This window comes from Rana temporaria, chromosome 5 (assembly GCF_905171775.1).
Source record: "Rana temporaria chromosome 5, aRanTem1.1, whole genome shotgun sequence".
In the NCBI taxonomy this organism is placed as follows: Eukaryota; Metazoa; Chordata; class Amphibia; order Anura; family Ranidae; genus Rana; species Rana temporaria.
Window position 1 is genome coordinate 183,301,692 of NC_053493.1, and position 22,826 is coordinate 183,324,517.

Here is a 22,826-nt window from a genome sequence, read left to right on the forward strand (position 1 = left end):
TTCTCCACCCTCCACTCGTCCTGCTCTGTGTCCACCCCCCACGCTGTGTCTTCATCCTCCACCCCCCCTTGTCCTGTTCCGTGTGTCCATCTCCCCCCGCTGTGTCTTCATTCTCTGACCCCCCCCCCCCGACCCCCTCGTCCTGCTCTGTGTGTCCACCTCGTCCTCTGGAACCTTCGATCTTTCTCTCCTCTCCCACGGGCTACGGGGGGGGAGATCTGTCAGGATGTAGAGCGGAGACAGGGGCTGGTATGTCAATTACCAGCCCCTCTCTTTTCTGAACTGGACACAGAGCGTTCGTTACCGATCGATGTGTGTCCTGTGATAACTGAGCAGAGTAACCTGTGGGTTACTCTGCTTCAGTTTATGAATGGAGGGGAGACACTGTCTTCTCCATTCATCTTGTGTGCAGAAAAAAAAGGACTGGGGAATCAATGTCCTCTGTCCCTTTCTCTGTCTCAAATGGGAGATGTCAGGGGTCTCTGTTTAGACCCCTGACATGTCACCAACGCCCCCAACAGGGCTGATAAAAAAAAAAAATGTAAAAAAAAAAAATATGAAATTGAAAAATAAAAATAAAACAACTGACACCACAACCACCCCCGCCCCCATACCGACACGGTCCAGAGCCCCAAGACCACTGACACCGATCACTACCCCACTGACACCGATCACTACCCCACTGACACCGATCACTACCCCACTGACACCGACCACTACCCCACTGACACCGACCACTACCCCACTGACACCGACCACTACCCCACTGACACCGACCACTACCCCACTGACACCGACCACTACCCCACTGACACCGACCACTACCCCACTGACACCGACCACTACCCCACTGACACCGACCACTACCCCACTGACACCGACCACTACCCCACTGACACCGACCACTACCCCACTGACACCGACCACTACCCCACTGACACCGACCACTACCCCACTGACACCGACCACTACCCCACTGACACCGACCACTACCCCACTGACACCGACCACTACCCCACTGACACCGACCACTACCCCACTGACACCGACCACTACCCCACTGACACCGACCACTACCCCACTGACACCGACCACTACCCCACTGACCCTGACCACTGCCCCACTGACACCGAGCACTGCCCCATCCCCTTTCCCAAAAGCACTGTGAAATTTTTTTGTAAAACAACAAAAAAAAATATTAAACAAATTTAATTGTACAAATTTATAATACATAAAAAAATCCCCAAAAAACTTTTGGGAGAAAAAAAATACAAAACATATCTGACACTATCCACTATCCTGACACCATCCTGCACATACTATCCACCACTGTACACTGCACAATCCTGTGATTTGTGTTGCATTGCTGTCTGTGTGATGCGATTTCAGCCATATCAACTGTATGGCTGAAATTGCATCACATTCAGACCAAACGCGCACATGACCCTTTTTTTGGTCTTCACCAGTATCACAAGGGTGTTCACACCTATGCAATCTGATTCATGTCCAAACGGTCAGTTCGCAGTGTGATATGCAAGCTGAAATGGGGGTGTCATTACCATTGTATGACACTCCCCAGCAGTTCGCATTTGGCAGTGTGAAGTGCTGTGCGAGTCGGGTGCAATGTGGGAACCTGCAGTGGATTTGCAGGGTTACCGAACCAGTTCACAGTGTGAACTGAGCCTTGGAGGGAGCAGTCAGGTAACATTTGTCGGCTGTATGCTTGGAGGCTGGGTTCACACTGGTGTGATTCAAGAACCCTGCAAATCCACTGCAGGTTCCCACATCGCACCGACTCACACAGCAGTTCACACTGCCATAAGCAAACTGCTGGGGAGTGTCATACAATAGTAATGGCACCCCTATTTCAGCTTGTATATCGCACTGCGAACTGACAGGACATCGGATTGCATAGGTGTGAACACCTATGCAATTCTGGTGCGGACCAAAAAAGGGGCCCTGTGCGTGTTTGGTCCAAATGCGGTGTGATATCAGCCATGCTATCTGTATGTCTGAAATCGCACTGCACATACTTTGCATGTGATTTGTGTTGCAGTGCGAATGACTTGCGATCTTGCACAGCGCACTAATGTGAACCAGCCCTAAGCTCATTCAGCCTTACTGGGTGTAAGTGTAAAAAGTGAGAAATTCACCCCTCCCCCACATAACACATCCTGGTAATATAAAGGGATGTTGCATCTGTGATCAGGTGACCTCAGACACACACACACACTGCAATATAACAATATGATCACTCAAGCTTCTGCTCTGCTCATCTCTGACTAAATACATCTCCCCTAATCACTTGTCTATGTATATTCTGATGGCTGTTCACTGCAACATACATTTCCTCGTCACACTGAACTGTGGATCACACCCCATATGATGAGAAACATCTAGTCAAAACACAGTGGCCAGATTCAGAAAAGGGATACACTGGCATATCTCCTGATACGCCGTCGTATCTATGCACCTGATTCATAGAATTAGGTTACACATAGATATTCCTACGATCCGACAGGTGTAAGTGACTTACACCGTCCGATCTTAGGCTGCAATTCCAGGCTGCCGTTAGGTGGCGCTTCCGTATTGCACATAATATGCAAATGAGGAGTTGCGTCAATTCAGAAACGAACGACCACCCGGCACTTTTTTTTTTACGTCGTTTGCGTTCGCCTTTTTCCGGCGTATAGTTACCCCTGCTATATGAGGGGTATGTGCGGCGTATCCTATGTTAAGTATGGCCGTCTTTCCCGCGCAGAGTTTTGATTTTTTTACGTCGTTTGCATAAGTCGTTCGCGAATACGGCTGGACGTAATTTACGTTCACGACGAAAGCATGACGAGTTGCTGACGTCATTTGGAGCATGCACACTGGGATTCAGTCGCAGCCGGCGCGTGCGCAGTTCGTTCGGCGCGGGGACGCGCATCATTTAAATGATACACGCCCCCTACCCGCCGAATTTGAATTCCACTGGGTGGATTTACGCTACGCCGCCGCAACTTTACAGGCAAGTGCTTTGTGAATACAGCACTTGCCTGAAAAACTTGCGGTGGCGTAACGTAAATGAGTTACGTTACGCCAGCACAAAGATCCGCTGATCTTTCTGAATCTTCCCCAGTAAATGCAGCCAATGCTGGGAGAGCTGGAGGGGGAGAGGAGGGATATGTGAATTGTGAACTTTTTACACAGGATGTGCATGTCTCCACGCTAGTGCACAAGATATGTAAACAACCTGTCACTCGAAGCATGGGGGCGGAACAGACTTAGGTTTTTCTCTGTAAGTCTGTTTTATTTCACTGAACAATAAAAAGGGGATTGCTCAGAGCTGGATTAACTCTAAATATATATTTTTGGGGGTTTACATTCACTTTAATCCTATAGTAAATTTATGGAATGAACTGAAACACAGCTGTGTTGCCAAGTGACCACCAAGAAACCTTAAGTATTTGTAATATCTGTAAAGAGTGGACATAAATTTATTCTGAGATGTGTACAAACCTGGCAACAAACTACATGATATGTCTTGCCTCTGTGTTTGCCAGCAAGGGTTTCTCCACCAAGTACCACGTCATGTTTTGCTTGGGAATCGAATACATATTTTACACACTGACCTGCAACTCAATGTTTTACATTTGTATCATGTGTTTTTCTGGATTTTTGGTTGATATTCTGGCTCTATCATTTAAAGTACAAGAAGAGAAAAACACTCTATGGGTGAGCCTATGTTGGCACAAAAAAAAAAAAACTTCAATTAGATAATAAAAAAAAAAAAAAAATATATAGGCCATACAGAGCATTAAGCAAGCAAAGTACAAATAAATCATAAATCAGTCAATGAACTCGAACATGTTTTGATGAAGCTTCAGCGTCAGAAACACAATGATGCAGCTAATTGTTCCAGTGACAGAACTTGCATCACATATGTATGTCACTATATTTCAAAACCAGGATTAAGCAGCCACACCATTGCAACCCAGTGGTAGCCAGAGGGCACCAGGATCATTCAGAATCTATTGTGAAGGGAACTAGAAAGCAAATCCCAATATCAACTATGGAAATTGTAAAGGATCATAGAAACTCTATATGAGTATACTGCACCAGACTGCAGATCGTAATGCCTATGTTTAGCTCCTTACAATGACATCTGGAAGTGGTGGGACATATTGGGCAGCAAGTGAGCATGGTGTCCATGGCATTGCTGTGTTTAAATGCAGAACAATGGGTAAGCATACGGCTTTGACAAAGTCCAAATTGTAATGGCTAGTCTACTGGGTCAGGACATCTCCAAAACTGCAGTTTTTGTCAGATGTTCCCAGGCTGCAGGGGCCAGGACCTACCAAAACTGGTCCAAAGAAAGAAAACTGTTGACAGGTTCATGGATGCACAGGTTGGTGAGGTGGCCTGATCTTATGAATGCAAGGATGGTTTGGGAAATTTGGGTAGTTTCTGTTATTATGATTTAAAAAAAAGAATAAACACAGTTGATAATAAATGGCTTCAGCCAAACCCTAACCATGAGTGAAATAAATGTTTTTGTGTTATTCATATTCTCTGAAAAATGAAATCATAAATTCTGCTTGAGTATGTAAACTTACTGACCTTGGCAAGACTCCGTTCACAAGCCTTTTAGAGGTTTGCCAAGGTCAGCCAAACTGTCCTCTGGGCTTTCCGTGCAGTTCCGAACAGCGACAATTGGTGCCGGAGCCCCCCCCCCCCCCCACACACACACCCCTCAGGCTAAATGTGGTACTGCACACCACTTTGGCCTGAATCCTGCTCGTTTTGCGAGACAACACTCGCAAACAGTTATGATTTTTAGAAATACAATGCTCACACTGAGAAATGCTCGTTAACCGTGTTACTCGCAATCCGAGGTTCCACTATGTATGTATTATTTTTATATATATATATATATATATATATATATATATATATATATATATATATATATATATATATATATATATATATATATATATAGATATTGTATATTGTTTGTTTTTTCTGTATATAGTGTTTCTTAATACATTTCTATTTCTTGCAGGTACACGCTTCTCATTTTGAAGGCCTTATAACTACCATAGTTGGGTATGTGCTGCTAGCAGTCACTTTAATTCTGAGTCATGTATCCTTTTTTTTTTTTTTGCAACAGATGTGCATGTTTTTGTCTGGTTCTTAGTTTGTAGTATACATGCAATATTTGACTGAAGTGAAATGTCTTCATTTACTATCTATAATTCTGGAATAGACACATACATAGAATGCCTTGAAAAATTATTCATACTCCCTGAACATCATGTTACAGCCAAAAATGTAAATGCATTTTATTGGGATTTTATGTGATAGACCAACACAAAGTGAATATACTTGTGAAGTGGAAGGAATATGATACATGGTTTCCATTTTTTTTTTTTTTTACAAATGTTTGAAAAATGTGGCATGCATTTGTATTTAGCCCCCCTGGGTGAATACTTTGTACAACCACCTTTTGCTGCAAATCTTTTTGGGTAGGTCTCTACCAGCTTTGCACATCTAGAGTGAAATGTTTCCCATTCTTCTTAAGCTCTGTCAGATTGGATGGAAAATGTCTGTAAACAACAATTTTCAAGTCTTGCCACATATTCTCAATTGGATGTAGGTCTGGACTTTGACTGGGCCATTCTAACACATGAATATGCTTTGATCTAAACCATTCCATTGTGCCTCTAGCTGTATGTTTAGGTTTTTTTTTTTTACTTTACGTCTTCATTCAGAGATGTACAGAGTTTAACAAAGGAAATGTGATGGTACATTCTCAAATTATAGTTTGTATGCACATTGGTTTGTATGTATACATAGTTCACAAGGTAGCAACTATAATTTTATATATACAATGGCTATTAGGAATAACAGAGTGTGGGGTAACACTACAAAACCTATAATTAAATCTAAATATAGTTCAAATGAAAGTTAGAACTAGCAGGTAAACACGTGCAAGTTTGATCTATCGTGTTGGTTTTTTTAAGTACTTTGTTCTGTGTGTTACCAGAAAAGTATTGAAAAATGGAAGAGACAGGAAGTGCTATATAACATTAAAGACCTGGGGATCAGTCCATCTTTATGCTTCTGGGGTAATTGAGCCACAGGTCCCAGGCTCTGTAGGATGTCTCAGTGGTAAGTTTAGCTTTAGAAAATATGTATTCCATTTTAAGATGGTCATTTAGAATTGTGATCACTTCTTTGATGTTCGGTGGATGCAGCCATTTCCATATTCTTGCCAATGCCAGGCGTGCAGCAATAAAGGATGTGTGGGGCTATAGTTTGGAAGTGCCTGGGCCACATGGGGATTGCCAAGCCAAATAGGTGTTATATCAAATATAGGTGAGTTGCCAAGGTTATGATTGATTGCAGGAAAGTTAGTGTTTGATTCCAAAAGTCTCTGGTGAGACCACCCTTTCTCCAGCATAAGTGAGAGGTGCCAGGATATATCTTGGCAAGTCTGGTAGGAGTGGAATACCTTTGCTGAGAATTTTTTTAATTTATTTTTTGTAAAGACTTACTTCCAGTGGGTGGTACAGTGGTGAAGTCGTGTGGGTAGTGAGATTGCTTTCTATTCCAATATTTTTTATTGAAAAAGAAATTTTTTTCCAAACAACTCACAAGCATCTGATAAAACAAAAAAAGATATCACATAGGGTATTGGGTACAGCAAGGACAACTCCAAGTATTTCTGATATACATATAATCATAGAATGTTCAGTCGAGAGTTTGGACACAAGGTCGCCTCTCGCCCCCCCCCTCGCGATCCTTCTCTATGGTCGCTCCAGGGAGTGCAACCAGCAACCCGCCTCCCTCCCACTTGAAGGTATGTCCCTTTTTATGGGTAAACTGCTTACGACATTGGTACCTTACCCCATCTCGTGCATATGTGGTAGTTGGATATAGGACGAGCACCTAGGACTAATTTAACTGGGTTTCCTAACATACAAGTACTGTCCATGAAAACATAGTAAAACAAAATGGATAAAACAAACCAAAACAAAACAAGATTCTCCCACATTCAGCTCCAGAGTGACGTGCGCTTATAGATCATGACAGTATCATTGTTTGGGTCTCTTTACATACATGCCCCTCCCTCAAACCAGTTCACCCATTCTTTCCACTCTCGTGATATTTTATCATAATTACCCATGGCCGATGAGTGAAGTATTTCATATGTGCCGTGGGTATGTATGATATGAACGATTTCTGTGATCGTGGGCACTTCTGTGGACTTCCAGTGTCTCAGGATGGCGAGACGTGTTGCCAAGATAATGTTCGAAACTATGGTCCTAAACACTGGCGGTACTTTATATAGGTCTAGTGAGAGTAGCGCCATAGCCGGCGATAACGTGCAATGTGCACCCATCACTACGGCTATCAATCTCTCAGTCTGTTGCCAGACTCGGTGCAGTTTGGGACATGACCACAAAATGTGGCACAGTGACCCTTTTTCGCCACAGGCCCTCCAACAAAGTGGTGAGGTTCCAGGGAAGATTCTCGACAGTCTATATGGGGTAAGGTACCATCTTAGTACTATTTTTTGTTGCATTTCTCTTAAATTAGTACTTCTCGTAGATGCATAGGTAAGTTTAAATGCTCTTTCCCATTCCCCGTCTGTGCACTCTATCCCCAGCTCTCTTTCCCAGGCTACCATATGTTGAGATTTCTCACACACTAATTTACCTTGTAAGGTGTTGTATACAATAGATATTCCACCTGTCGAGCCATGGTATTCCCTGTAGAACCTCAAGATCCTCCTCGGTATACTGGTAAGCAAATTTGGTGTGGTTCTCCACAGGTGGTCTATTTGCATATAGGCATATTGGTCGGAGGTTGTGAGATTATGTTCTGTTTGGAGTCTGGCGAATGACCTAATGTGGGACCCTTCCACTATGTCCTCTACATACTGAAGCCCCCTATCCATCCAGGTTGAGATCTTTAAGCTAGGTATTAGAAGTCTCAGTGCCGACAGTGGAAGTTCCACCGGCGACACGTCCACCTCCCTTTTCGTGTCTCTAGAGAGATACATCCATGCTCTTACCGAGGCTTGGATAGGTGGGGCTAATTTCGTGGTGAGTGAGCCTGCCTTATGGGCTGTCAGTAGGAAGTTCAATAAGTTCCTCTGTGGGACCTGAGTCTCTTCTAGGTTTTTCCATGCAGCCTCGGAGTCTGGCAAGAACCATTGTTTAAGTTGAGTCAGTATGGCAGCAAAATAATAATCCTGAATGTGAACGTGGCCTATCCCCCCCGCTTTTCTGTGTTTGATTAACTTACTAAATGCACATCTCGCCCTCCCTCCCTGCCATAAGTAGTTGTTAATCAGGGATTGCATAGATTTAAAGTAGGAATTTGGTATGACTATGGGGAGCGTGCGGAACAGATACAACACTTGTGGGAGGATCTGCATTTTGAAGGCAGCCAGTCTACCCAGCCATGATAGTTCTGTTTTCGCTAAGGCCTTCAATTTGGTATTTAGTGTTTCGAGAAAGGGTGTAAAGTTGGACTTCAAGAGGTCTTTAGTGCTGGGGGTTAGGGTGATGCCTAAATAGGCGATGCCCTCTTTTTTCCATACAAAGGGAACCCTCTTTTCAAGATAGCCCTCATCCTCTGATGGAATGCCCAAGTTTAGTATAAATGATTTAGACTCATTAACTTTATAGTACGAGACTGAATTAAATGCTTTTAGAGCCTCATGTACCGCAGGTAAGGAGGTTTCTGCTTTTGATAGCATCAGGATGACATCATCAGCAAAAAGGCTGATGACATGCTCCTTCCCCCCCGCTGTGATGCCTGAGATATCAGGGTGGCTACGTAAATAGGAAGCTAGTGGCTCCATCAACAGGTTAAAAATCAATGGCGAGAGGGGGCACCCCTGCCTTGTCCCATTAGATATGGTAAACGGAGTAGACAGTGCTCCTGCTACATACACCTGTGCGGAGGGAAGGGTATACAAAGCCATCACAGCCGAGTAGATGAATCCCCTGAACCCAAACTTATCCAATACCCTGGAGAGGAATTGCCAATGAATCCTATCGAACGCCTTCTCTGCATCCAGCGCCAGGAGCAGAGAAGGCGTTCCCCCATCAACCGCCGCATGTATCACGTTGATCAAACGGCGGGTGGCATCTGATGTCTGCCTCCCCCTAGTAAATCCCGATTGGTCCCTGTCTATTAATTTGGGCAATATGTCTACTAACCTATTCGCAAGTATTTTGGCGTATATCTTTATATCGTTGTTAAGCAGCGATATTGGTCTAAAATTTTGGGGGACATCTGGTTCCTTTCCGGGTTTTGGTAGTGCCACTATCATAGCCCTCAACATTTCTGGGGGAATGAGAGAGTCTGTCGCCACCGAATTAAAAAGTTTCTCCAGATGTGGAGCTAAGGTATCTTGAAAGAGTTTGTAATATTCTCCCGTGAAGCCATCTGGCCCCGGAGATTTATTGTTGGGGAGATTTTTGATGACCTTGCCCACCTCTGTTTCTGTAATGGGGGAGTTTAACTCATCTAAATGTTCAGGAGTGAGTTTCGGGAGGTCTACTTGTTGCAGGAATGAATCTATCAGAGAGACGGTCGGTTGGGGAGTATTAGGGTCATCTTTAAGATTATACAGCATGCTGTAGTATCGGCTAAAGGCATCTGCTATCTCCTGGGGGTGGTAAAGCCTAGTCTTCGTCACTGGGTGAATAATAAAGGGGATCTGCGTCTTGCGTCTTTGGCCCTTAATTTTATTAGCTAGCATTTTGCCTGCTCTGTTGCCACCAGTGAAATATTGTAGTTTCAGTCTCCTTGAAGACTTCTCAAAGTCTTCTTGGAACAACAGGCGAAGTTCAGTACGGAGCTGTGACAGTCGGGCTGTATTATTGGGGGTCATTCTACTTTTGTTTTGGCTCTCAAGAGTCTCTATTTCCGAGATTAAATTGGTCATATGTGCCTGCCTCAACCTCTTACTCCTTGCCCCCTGTTGGATCAATATCCCTCTTGCATATGCCTTGTGGGCATTCCAAAGCACCCCTGGGTCAGACACCGATGGACAATTTAGTGTGAAAAACTCTCTCAATTGGCCCTCAATCCTGGACCTGGTCGGACCATCCTGGAACAGCCTAGAGTTCGCTCTCCAGATGCGTGCGCCTCCCTTGTTAGTATTCTTGCCAATAGACAATGTGATCGAGGCATGGTCCGACCAAGTAATGGTGTTGATATGGGCATCTGTGCAATCAAACAATAAGCGTTTATCTACTAAGAACAGATCAATTCTACTGTACGTCCTATGGCAGTTGGAAAAAAAAGAAAAGTCCCTTTCCTCCGCATTGAGACACCTCCATGAGTCAAACAGTTCATGAGCCCTCAGGGAGTCTCCCAAGGATACAGGAGTCCGTTTGTGAACTGCTGTGGAGTCCGCTGAGGGGTCCGGGTGATGTTGAAATCTCCGCACAGTAGAACCCTACCCTTCTCCACAGCCTTTAATTTCTTCATAACTCTATTAAAGAAACGAATCTGTCCATGGTTTGGTGCATAAACGTTCCCTATAGTGTAGGTAGTGGAGTCAATGTCACAGGTCAGGATCAAAAAACGACCCTGGGGGTCGGTCACCAGTGAGTGCAGCTTAAAGGCTACTGAATCTCTTATAGCTATCATCACACCTTTCTTTTTCGCATCCGCATTGGCATAAAAGTAGTGTTGGAATTGGGGATGACTGCATTTAGGGGGAGAGGTCAGGGTGAAATGAGTCTCCTGAACACACAAGATGTCACAATGCTGGTGTATGGCTTCCTTCCACAATGAGCGCCTCTTTGCCGGGTGGTTAAGGCCCTTGGCGTTGATTGACAAGAACCTTAACGCCATTTGGATATGTGGTATGGTGAGGTGGAATGAGGTGAATATTTCTTACTCACTGTCAGAAGATTGATCGTCTTTGTTGGTATATGCTGTAGACATTTTTGAGGCCATCGTTTCTTCCTGTGACCAAATGGAATGGACTTGGTGCACTCACAGAGACGTCGGTTGGATCCGAATGGGGAGAAAAACAAGAATATAACTACAAAAGAAAAAAAACAGTCAACATAGGCGAATAGCCCAACTGATGAAAATTGAACAAGAGTGTGGCTCATGGCCACTCAGATAAACTAGGGTAGGAAAGTCTGAGCTGTTAGTAGAGTACGGACCGCACGTACTTCTCCCCTAGCAGGAGGATGTAAAACAAGTCATGCCCATCCGAGCTATTTATGGGTGCGAGCGTTCCTCGAATTCACTTTGTGCCAATCCTGAGGCTGTGCAGAGCGTCCTGGATTTATTGGTTCCTGAGTTTGAGGGTCAGGTGTAATCCCCCATGTTTTAAGGAAGGTCAGGCCCCTGTTCATGGAGTCAATCACATAGTCCGTTCCTTCTTTAGTGACAATTAATTTCGTCGGGAAGCCCCACTTGTAGCTAAGGTTATGGTTCCTGAGTGCTTTTGTTATTGTGTTTAAATTCCTGCGTTTTTGCAGCGTGAATTGCGACAAGTCCGCATAAAATTGCAGGCTGTCGTATGGTGCAGGGATTTTCCCTTTTGCCCTTGATGCTGCCATCAACTGTTCCTTGGTGGAGTAAAAATGAAATCTCATAATAACATCCCTGGGTATGTTCTCTGACAGGTATGAGGGTTTGGGTAACCGGTGGATCCTGTCTATATTAAAGTCCAGCTCCTTCATGTCAGGGAGGGTGGCAGTTAGAAGTTGGGAGACATATTGACGTAGATCAGCTTGTTGTACTGTCTCAGGGATCCCCCTTATCTTAACGTTGTTCCTCCTGCTTCTGTCCTCTAAATCTGCCATTTTCGTTTTAAGTGCCTCCATCTCATCCTCCCTCCCATCATTAGCATCCACCAGGTCATTTATTGTGTCAGCAAATTCCCCCATTTTAACTTCCACATGCGTCACTCTTTCTGTAACTGATCCCAGTTCTCTGCTAAATTTGTGTAGGCAGGACACCATGTCAGTGTGTAATGAGCTTCTCAGGGAAACCAGCATCTCCTTCAGGACCGTGTCCATTACAGGTTGATTGGCCGTGGGGAAGGTGTCAATGGAGTCAGGGAGTTCCCTCGTGTCCTCCCTAGATTCCTCCCCAGAAATAGATAGAGCGCTCACCTCCTCATCTGTGGCATCCACTCTGAATCTGGATTTCTCTGGGCTTCCCGAAGAGGGTGTAGGTGGAGGAGATGTGGATGACCGAGGAGGATTGCTCCTTTTGTTGTTTCTGCCGTCCGTGTGTGCCTGCGAGCGCGGGCCCGCCGTCGGCGTGGAAGTCGCTCCGGCGCCATGTTGCTTGGCCTCGAGGGGATAGAACTCCGTTAGCTTTTGGGGACGATTCCCCGTTTTTTTTGGCTTGGTCATGCCCGCTCTGTCCGGAGCCTGTCCTGCTACCGTTCCGCCGTGCAGGGTGGTGAATTGGTCGCTCGGATGGGCTGATAATAGCCGTTGTCAGCCTGCTATCTCAGGAGCTCCGCTCTCAAGCGTCCATTGCGGTCCTCGGCTAGCTCCGCCCCCGTGAGATTGCTTTCTAACATTTGTTTGTTGGTGGGGCAGAGGATAGGTGCGTTGACCATTGCAAAATTCTGGTTCTGCATGAATTTTGCTAACAATTGTGAAAAAAATACCAACAATGTGTGAGATGCCCTTTAGTTGCTTGAGTTGTAAAATGTTAGCAGGGGGTACAAAAGCTTGCCCTGTGTGACCCAGTGTGTTTTAGTAAGCAGAGATCTGATCCTGAGGTAGACATATAACATTCTTGGAGATAGACCATATGTGGTTTGAATGTTTGCAAAAATTATTAAGCTTGATAAAGTTTCCTATTGTGCAGATATATCCTGCATCAATCTAGAGTTGTAGTTCTAGGTCTGGGAGTAAAAGTGAAATAACTTGTGTAACGGAATGACCCATGACACCCAAAGACTTTGTGAGGATGGATGATACTCCTGTGTCAGCGTCACTGATGACTCTTGGGTCTGAGTCCACTCTGTGCCCTTTGGGCATGGAGTGGCAAGTGAATCATAATTCATGTATTACATGAGAATGGACATCACTGATAGTTCGTATTGCAGGCTTTTGAGATACTGCAGGATGTTGACCCCATCCAGTCAATAGTGACTCATCTCTCTGGATAGCCTAGTGAGTTGTAAATGAGGCTAGCTCTTGAAAGGCCTTACATTGTGTGAGGCTGTTGAGATGCTAACGAAGACTGCTTCTGTGCATTAAAACTAAGAGTCAGGCTGGCTCCTAGACCCTCTCATTATGTATACTGTTTATGTGTGGAATGTACTTGTTGGAGACGCCACGTCTGGGGGATAATTAACTCTTCTATGTAATTATCTAAAAGGAATGTGATTGAAGCTCAGCGTGTGATGTATGGGTGGGATGTGGTTTTGTTCCTGTGATTTCTGTGACCTGTTGTACTGTATATAAGACTGAAAGAAACCATTAAAATTGTCTTCATTTTGAAACCAGTAATGGAGCAAGTCTCGTTATTCTGGGAAATGGGATGCCTGCTGGTTTGTCTGTGTGTCAGATGAGCTGTTGTCGTGGATGGAAGGTCGTAAACGGTGGTGACCGTTACAGTGGTGGCACAGCAGTGGGATAATTCCATCCCTTAAAGGACGGCTACAAGGACACAGGACGATGGAGACGCTGTATGAACGGCTGAAGCTCTCTTCCCTCAAGGACTTACTGGAGAGCCGGGGCAGATCGGCCAGCAACCGTAAGAGAAGGGACATTATCGCACAACTTGTCGAAATGGATAGAGCTGAAAGGCCCAGCGTAATAGACATGACACCCAATGAAGGGTTTTGGGACCGGGCTGTTAGACGTGGACTGGCACAGTATGGACCTAATCCTCCACCGGAGATCATAAACCGGGTTATAGCGGCTGTGGATGCCACTTGGCTAGAGCAAAGAGGTGCTGCAGCAGCAGAAGTCACAGCAGCACCAACTGAAGAGAGGGGAGAGGTACAGATGCCAGTCACCATGGAAGTGGAGTTCCAGGGAGCCGGGGCAATTGGCCCCCCTCCCCAGTAACAAGCTGTGGTGGTAAAGCATTTACCCCCAGCTGGATCCCTGGCAGCAGGGCAGGATGCTACTGGCTGCAGCACACAACTGCAGCTTGAGCTGACATCGGGGGATGGGACTGTGGTCTCCCCTCAAAGCGACCCAGCAGAAGGGCTGGCAACGGAGCAGAGTGCCACACGTCTCTGCTCTCACCTAGCAGGAGAGGGAGTTCCTGGGGCAGTGGATGGGACTGTGGTCTCCACTCAAAGCGACCCAGCAGAAGGGCTGGCAACGGAGCAGAGTGCCACAAGTCTCTGCTCTCATCTAGCAGGAGAGGGAGTTCCTGTGGGAGTGGATGGGACTGTGGTCTCCACTCAAAGCGACCCAGCAGAAGGGCTGGCAACGGAGCAGAGTGCCACAAGTCTCTGCTCTCACCTAGCAGGAGAGGGAGTTCCTGTGGGAGTGGATGGGACTGTGGTCTCCACTCAAAGCGACCCAGCAGAAGGGCTGGCAACAGAGCAGAGTGCCACAAGTCTCTGCTCTCAACTAACGGAAGAGGGAGTTCCTGGGGCAGTGGATGGGACTGTGGTCTCCACTGACACAACCCCAGAAAATGGTGCGTCACAGAGACAGGGGGATGAATAAGGGGGGGGTGCTAAAGCGCTGGCCAATACTAACCAAATAAAGGTGAGAAATGTGCTGACAATCTAAAATGAATAATAAAAACCAATGCAGCTCAAATCTAAATTGTGCTAACAACAAAACCAGTGAATAATAAAGTATATGATGAGCGCAAAGGTGAATGGTATAAACACATAAACAAAATAATAAAGTGAACAATAGAATGTTTCTTAGGATCCTCTAATGGAGTTGGTATATCTTGATCAGTGAACTCAAACAAAGGCTGCTTGGGGCCTGGTTGATTGACCATAGATCAAGGGAGGAGGGGGGGAGATGTTTGGGATTTTAAAGGCACTAATATGCAACAATGTAAAAAAATATATAGATATTTATTAGACAAATTACAATAATACAAAGTATACAAAAAATACAAGACAATTGGGACAAACCCCACAAATCAGATCGATCACAGGACCGTTTTGTCTAATTGGTGGAGTCATGGTCTCGACCGGTTTCGCAGTATAAAACTGCTTCTTGAATGTCTACAAGATATACAGGTAAGATATAATAAAATAGAAAGATAATAACAAGCAATTGTATACAATAATTTAATAAAGAAATTTCATAAGCTCAGTGTTGCGTCTTATAGGAGAGTCACAAGACTACTCACCTTGGTTTGCCAGAGTGATCGTGGGTTGGCTCGGGCAGTGCCCCCTAGGGCGCACATGGGGGATAATAAAGACGGGCTCTGATGGAAAAGGTTGATTGGTTAATCCTAATAATTGGTGTATTTAAGGACGGTTGTGCGAGAAAAGAAAAAGAAGGGATCACGCCCACGTGACCTATGACGTGTCTTGGGATTTCTCATTTAGGCTGCTCCACGAGCGGCCTGAGTGAGATGCACGGAGCTCTCCCTGGGGACGGGCCGACACTCCATACAACGTGGTAAGTATACACTGTCCACACTGACCCTGCATTGCATGCTTTTGTGCCATTCGATTACTTTAGACATTCATTTCCAAACTACCTGTTTGGTATTATGTCTTTCCTAGATTGGCTATCGCCGGTACCTTACTACACTGGCTCTTTTTGACATCTTGCTGGTTTATATCTTTTACAATCATGTGTCCACCACCCCAGTATCGTTTAAATTGATTACACTATCCTGGACGGTAAGCCTGAGTTCAATTTAACCCAACTCAATCCCAGCACGCATTGTCACTCCCTGGTGTCCCGTTGTTTAATTATTAGTCCTTCTGGTTGTCCTTTTTAGTTTTCGTTTGGGTACCCTTGACTTTCACCATCCACTACCCCAAAAAAATTCCCCCCCCCCTCCCCTTTTCCTTTTCCTTTGTCATTCCATTTTCATTAAGCTCTTGTTCTTTTAATTTTCATTTTCTCATCTATTCCTTATTACTTTCATCCTCATCATGTCCTGTGTGATATATACTCCTTACCTTCTTTCCCTTAGCCCTTCCCTGTCTCTCTTTCCCTCTCTCCCTTCTTTTTTTCCCCTGTCCCCCCCCCCCCCCTTTTCCCCTCTTTCTCATTCTCAATCCCCTCTTCCCAATCCCAACTTTTTTTCCCCTCTTTTCTCTGCTTTTTCTTTTTTCTTCTTTTCTTTTTTATTATTTTCCATCCCCCAATATCCCCCCCGTTTCCCCTCTCCCCCTCCCCCTCTTTTTTCTTTTCCCTTTTTTTTTTGTGGGGTTTGTGCCAATTGTCTTGTATTTTTTGTATACTTTGTATTATTGTAATTTGTCTAATAAATATCTATATATTTTTTTACATTGTTGCATATTAGTGCCTTTAAAATCCCAAACATCTCCCCCCCTCCTCCCTTGATCTATGGTCAATCAACCAGGCCCCAAGCAGCCTTTGTTTGAGTTCACTGATCAAGATATACCAATTACAAACAATAGGGATGCTGGCACATTTTACAGACTTTGCTATTCAATTCAAATGAGGCAATACTCGCAATTTTCACTATCCTCTAATGGAGGAAATGACTCAAGTCCACAAAGTATATTGATGGCTTGAGAAATGTGCTAAGCAAGGATAGTCAAACCAATAAAGTGTCCCAAATATGATAACTAAATGAATAAATAATTTGTCCCAAATGCCAACAACAAATAATTAAAAAATCCGTGTGCAAGTGCTGGCAGCGATGGAATGATCCAATTACATGTGTTGAAAATGATCACACGACGACTGGGCTCACAGAGCGCTTACCTCCCTCACAGGGGAAAACGGCATAGGAACCATCAGCTGGACTGTACACAAACTTTTCCCTTCTCAGATGGGCGAACGCCGTCCTGTAGATTATTCTCCAGAAGCGTGTCCTTCACTCTGTATGCCGATCCGGGCTTCCCAAAGATGGCGACTCCGTATCCCAACAAACACAAGGTGGTTGAAAAGAAAAAAAAGGCTCCAATAGTTAAGTAATTCCCAACGAATGTTTAATATATTAACAAAGGGTCTGGATGCATAGCATAAAACTTTAAAAAAAGAGCAACGCGAGATAACATACAGCACTGGTGCGGACGAGATGCCGCATCACTTCCGGTTACTGCTAGATACGCCTTACGCGTTACGTAAGGGGTCTTACGTATTAATCCTCCAGTTAAATCCCCAATTTGTCCGTGGGATTTAAATCTTGTTCTGTCAAGTTTACAGAAACAACCTTTTGAGCCGTTGGCTGAAATTCCTTTGGTTTTACTGACAAGGAAGTTGGTATTTTTGGTAGCCATAGTTTCCGCCAGAAGAGTATCGGAACTGGCATCCTTATCCTGTAAGGAACCATATCTTATTTTACATACGGACAAGGTCGTTCTCCGCCCTCATCCTTCCTTCCTACCAAAGGTTATATCCAGTTTTCATCTAAACCAGGATTTGGTATTACCATCCTTCTTTCCGAAACCTACTTCCAGAAAGGAAGGGTTGTTGCATACCTTGGATATTGTCAGGGCCATGAAGGCCTATCTTAAAGCTACAGAGAAGATCCGGAAGACAGATGTGTTGTTCATCTTACCGGATGGGCCCAAGAAGGGGCAGGCAGCTGCAAAATCCACCATCTCAAGGTGGATTAAACAGTTAATCATTCAGGCCTACGGCTTGAAAGGGTTGCCTCCTCCGTTATCATTAAAGGCTCATTCTACTAGGGCCATGGGCGCATCCTGGGCAGCACACCACCAGATCTCTATGGCTCAAGTTTGCAAGGCGGCAACCTGGTCTTCTGTCCACACGTTTACAAAATTCTACCAGTTGGACATAAGAAGGAATACTGATACAGCCTTTGGGCAGGCAGTGCTGCAGGCTGCAGTTTGAGACCCTCGGACTCCGGGGGCTCCCTTTTTGAGTTAAAAATTTAAAATTATTTTTCTCAACTAAGTTGGATTTATTATGATTTGAGTATATCTCTAAATTAAATCCTTTTGTCTTGGAGATGTTCTCCCTCCCCTCATTGTGAGCATTGCTTTGGGACATCCCATATAGTAATGAATATGCCGCTCTGTGTCCCGTGATGTACGATAAAGAAAAAGGGATTTTTAATACAGCTTACCTGTAAAATCCTTTTCTTGGAGTACATCACGGGACACAGAGCTCCCACCCCTCTTTTTGGGGACCATTTTGGGAGGCATACTGCTTGCTACAAAACTGAGGTACTCCTCCTATGGGAGGGGGTTATATAGGGAGGGGCATTTCCTGTTTGAGATTGCCAGTGTCATCACCTGAAGGTACTCCATATAACCCATATAGTAATGAATATGCCGCTCTGTGTCCCGTGATGTACTCCAATAAAAGGATTTTACAGGTAAGCTGTATTAAAAATCCCTTTATTACACCCAATGTCCAATATGCTTGGGGACGAGTATAGGCTGAACATTGAACATATCTGACAAACCAAACGTATGCAAGACAGCCTCCAGGTAAGTCTAGTGTACTCTATTGATCGCCTTATCTGCATCAAATGGAGAGGAGCAGACAAAGTGTTTTGTGTTCCACCCATTGAATGATATCTGTAAAGCTCCGGGTCCCATCCACATATTGTCCTCTGGGTAAGCAACCAACCTGATCTATATGGATGAGGTGGGGCATACCCAAGAAGAGTCAAAGGGCTAGCAGTTTTGTGTAAATTGTTGTGTCTGTATTTAATAAGGATATGGACCTATAATTTGCTGGGAATTCTGCTGATTTACCTGGTTTGGGGACAGTCACAATTAAAGCTTACAAAAATTCTTTGGGAATTTTTCCCAGTTAAAGCACATTAAAAAGAACAGAGGGAAAACGAATATTCCAGAGACAGAATCAGTTTGGAGAGGGAGAGCGAGTGGGGCGCCTATTATCTCTGCTTATTAGAACTAATTCCCCCCCTCCACTGTCACAGCAGTTAAGTTAGCAAGTGGGGAAACCTCCACCGATAAAACTGTGATATTAAACACCTTTAGAGAATTCTATGTATCCCTTTATAGCTCCAAGAGGAGGGAGGAGACCGAAGGACCACAATTTTTTTTCCAGGGAATCTCTGTCCCGACCCTGTCGGAGGAAGATAACATTGATATGGAGGCGCCAATCACTTTAGGGGAATTAAAACAGGCAGTGGCGGGGATGTCAACTCAAAAATCACCTGGCCCAGATGGGTTGCCCTTAGAGATCTATAAAAGATATGGGGATATTCTGCTACCAGAACTCCTCAAGACATTAAATTGGGCATTGATTCATGGAACACTCCCCACCTCTATGATAGAAGCCACTATTATTGTCTTACATAAGGAGGGGAAGGATCCAACTGAGGCCTCATCGTATCGTCCCATCTCACTCCTATGTACTGACGCCAAGATTTTGGCTAAAGTATTAGCAACTCGTCTTAACCGGAATATCCAAGCGCTCATACATCCTGACCAATCTGGCTTCATCCCTAATAGGTCAACCAGTATTAATATCAGGAGACTGTTCCTGAATATGTAAATTCCAACAGAGGGGGTGGGTTCCAGAGCTTTTTTAGCCTTGGATGCTGCCAAGGCTTTTGACAGTCTGGAATGGGACTACCTATGGAAGGTCCTAGAGAAATTCGGGTTTGGCCCCAGGTTCACTAGTTGGGTGAAGCTGTTATACAACCAACCAAGAGCAAAAATTAAAATCAACAATGAATTCTCAGAAATTTTCCAACTAGAGAGAGGAACTCGACAAGGTTGTCCCCTTTCCCCCCTTCTGTTCGCGCTGGCGATGGAACCATTGGCCATCAAAATCAGAAAATCAGTAGATATACAGGGGTTCCGTAGACTAACCATAGAGGATAAGATCGCACTGTTTGCGGACGGCGTCCTTTTTTTTCTGGGAGACACCGAAACCTCGTTAAAAAATGTGATCAAAACGGTGGGTGAGTTTGGGCTATGTTCTGGGCTGGTCATTAATTGGGAAAAGTCAGCACTACTGCCAATTGATCCCCTTGGTGTCCAGATACCCCATGGAATTCCCCAGTTAAAAGTAGTAGCTATGATGAAATACCTCGGGATATGGATCACGAGGGACATCAATAGCTTTGTTTCAAATAACTTAATTCCCCTCTTGTCCAAATGGGAACATAAAAGAGACATCTGGTGTAGACTACCACTATCCATAGCGGGGCGATGCAATTTAATAAAGATGCTGTGGCTGCCCCAGCTACTCTATATCCTCCATAACTCCCCAGTCTGGATAGATCAAAAATGGTTCAAAAGGATAGAATCCATCTTTAGAGAGTTAATTTGGAAGAAGGGACAAGCCAGGATTTGTCTCCAGACCATGCAGTTACCAGCTAAAGAGGGGGGAATGGCAGTACCTCACCCGAAAACATACTTCTTAGCCTCGCAGCTACAACACCTTGCGAATTGCGGACTGGAGGGAGACGGGAATCCCGGTACATTGATGCTAATAGGGGCACCACATAGGACAATATTGGAGGCACTCGAGGCCGGTTCGTTTATTCATAAATGTCCAACTATAAAACTTATCCTTAAAGTATGGCAAACACCAAAAGCACTGATGGGTTATAAGGGAATAACCATGTTTGCCCCTCTCTGGTGCAATCAAAACTTAAGGGAACTAAAAGATATTGAGAGATGTAAGGAATGGGAGAGACAAGGGATAAACCGTTTAAATCAATTGTATGATGGAGAACATATGAAATACTTTGCAGACTTGCGACAGGAATTCAATATAGCAAATAAAACATTTTACAGATACCTCCAGATCCGGCACGGCATCCAAGCTCAGTTTGGGTCACAACCCATTGTATGGTCTTCGGCCCCCACCCTCCTGAAAATGATCTCTTCAAAAACAACGAAAGGCCTGATCTCCGAATTGTATTCCAGAATAGGAGTCAAAACGATAAGTAGGGCAGGCCCCATTAAGAGCAGGATAGGGTGGGAGAGAGACTTAGGGCAAATGACCACGGAACAGTGGAGTGCGATCTTGAGGAGGGGGGGGTACTGGTCTCGATCTCTCCATCTCAGAAAGTATCACACTTGTTCCTCTTGCATAGAGTATACTATACTCCCAGGAGAATGTTCAATCTTGGGTGGAGAAGGACTGACAAATGCCCAAGGTGCAGAGCGACCGGCAGCCTCATCCACATGATGTGGAAATGCCCCAAGCTATTCAGATACTGGGAGGAGGTGATAGACATAATAAATAAAACTTTTAAAACTAATTTGGAAGCTGAGTCTAAGACCTGCCCATTAGGCAGTATTGAGGAGGATAGAGTGCCTGCCGGTGCCCTTGAGGTGGTGCTGAGATGCCTCTTCCAGGCAAGGAAGTTAATTGCGTGGAGGTGGCAGGCCCAGACTCCACCCACTGTCAAGTCTTGGGTTGAAACCATTAACACAACGATTTGGAGTGAGAGAGTGACACTCACTAGACAGGGCAATTATAGAAAGGTTGCGAGGATGTGGAAACCTTGGCTAGACATAACAGGATGCTCTATATAAGAAGATGTCGTCTCTCAAATTTAATATATACTTTAACCCGCTATCGGACATCCCTGTATGGGGAGGATAAATCTAATGAAGCAAATTAATTTAAAAAACTGGTTCACGGTGTGATGGGAGGGCAGAGGGGTGGGTGGGGGCGGTGGGGTGTACACAGGGGAAGACAATTTGGAATCTAAGAGGCTTTTTCACTCAATTATAACGATACAAGGGTAAGGGTAAGGGAGGGGGAGGGGTAAAACGTATGCCTGTGTATGTATTATGTTAAGTCTATGCACGTTGGTGTACTACTTTTTGTATTTTATATATGCAAACAACAATAAAAAAAAAAAAATGTTAAAAAAAAGCACATTTGTTATATGTGGTAAATAGGTGGGGTGAGCGAATGCCACTTAAGTGTCTATACTATTCATTAGAGAACCTGTCTGGTCCCAGGGCTTTATGCAACATGAGGGATTTGATAGTCTTACAGATTTTGTGTTGAGTGAAGGGGGAGGATAAGGTTGCTAGTTGTGTGGGGTATTGGCTACATAGGAAAGGTTGTATGGGCATAATTTTTTTTCAAGACATGGTGGGGTGGTAGGTTCTGTTTTCTAAGGATGCAAAGGTGTTATCTATGTTCTAAGGAATAGTCATACTTGCGGGTTTAGGTAAGGAGTTTTGATTTTTGTGCGGATGTGTTGCCTTTTTTTATCTGTCTAGCCCGGAAAGCTCCAGATTTGTTACTTCAAGAGTAGGAATTTAGTTTTGGGTGTTCGAACATAATAGTCAAACCTCCATTGAAGTTCTCCTAGCTTGTATCTTTGCTCTCTAAATGTGTTAGTGGTTGGGTGACAATTTATTTGTTCTAGACGTTTAAGCTGGTGTAGCAATGAGTCTTGGCTGACTATCTTTTTACCCCAAAATTGTTTTATTGTATAAACACATATCAATACACAGTTTCAGATAAGCATAAGGTGATTGCACATCATTAACATATACATACTAGGGGTGTGGCCTGGCAAGGCGTGTACACAGACATGTTCCAAGGAGCTCCTGCTGATAATCCTGCACTGATCCTTCCCTCACCACAATTAACACCCACTTTTGTTATACTCTGGTGCCGCTGCTTCCCTGACACCCCTGGACTGCAGAATGGTCAACAATCGGGTATGATGACCCGTGGAAATTGAGGAGACTCCACAGCTGTGGCCTC

At 44.6% G+C, this 22,826-nt stretch overlaps 1 protein-coding gene across 4 annotated transcripts in view; it reads left to right on the plus strand.

Moving 5' to 3' along the window:
* MARCHF6 (membrane associated ring-CH-type finger 6) overlaps nucleotides 1-22,826 on the plus strand; it is a 1,325,445-nt gene that overhangs the window by 632,954 nt on the left and 669,665 nt on the right. For all 4 annotated transcript variants that reach the window (XM_040351967.1, XM_040351966.1, XM_040351964.1 and 1 more), the window contains one exon: nucleotides 5,048-5,128. In XM_040351967.1, coding sequence (XP_040207901.1) covers nucleotides 5,048-5,128 — 81 coding nt within the window. The remainder of the gene's footprint in view (nucleotides 1-5,047; nucleotides 5,129-22,826) is intronic.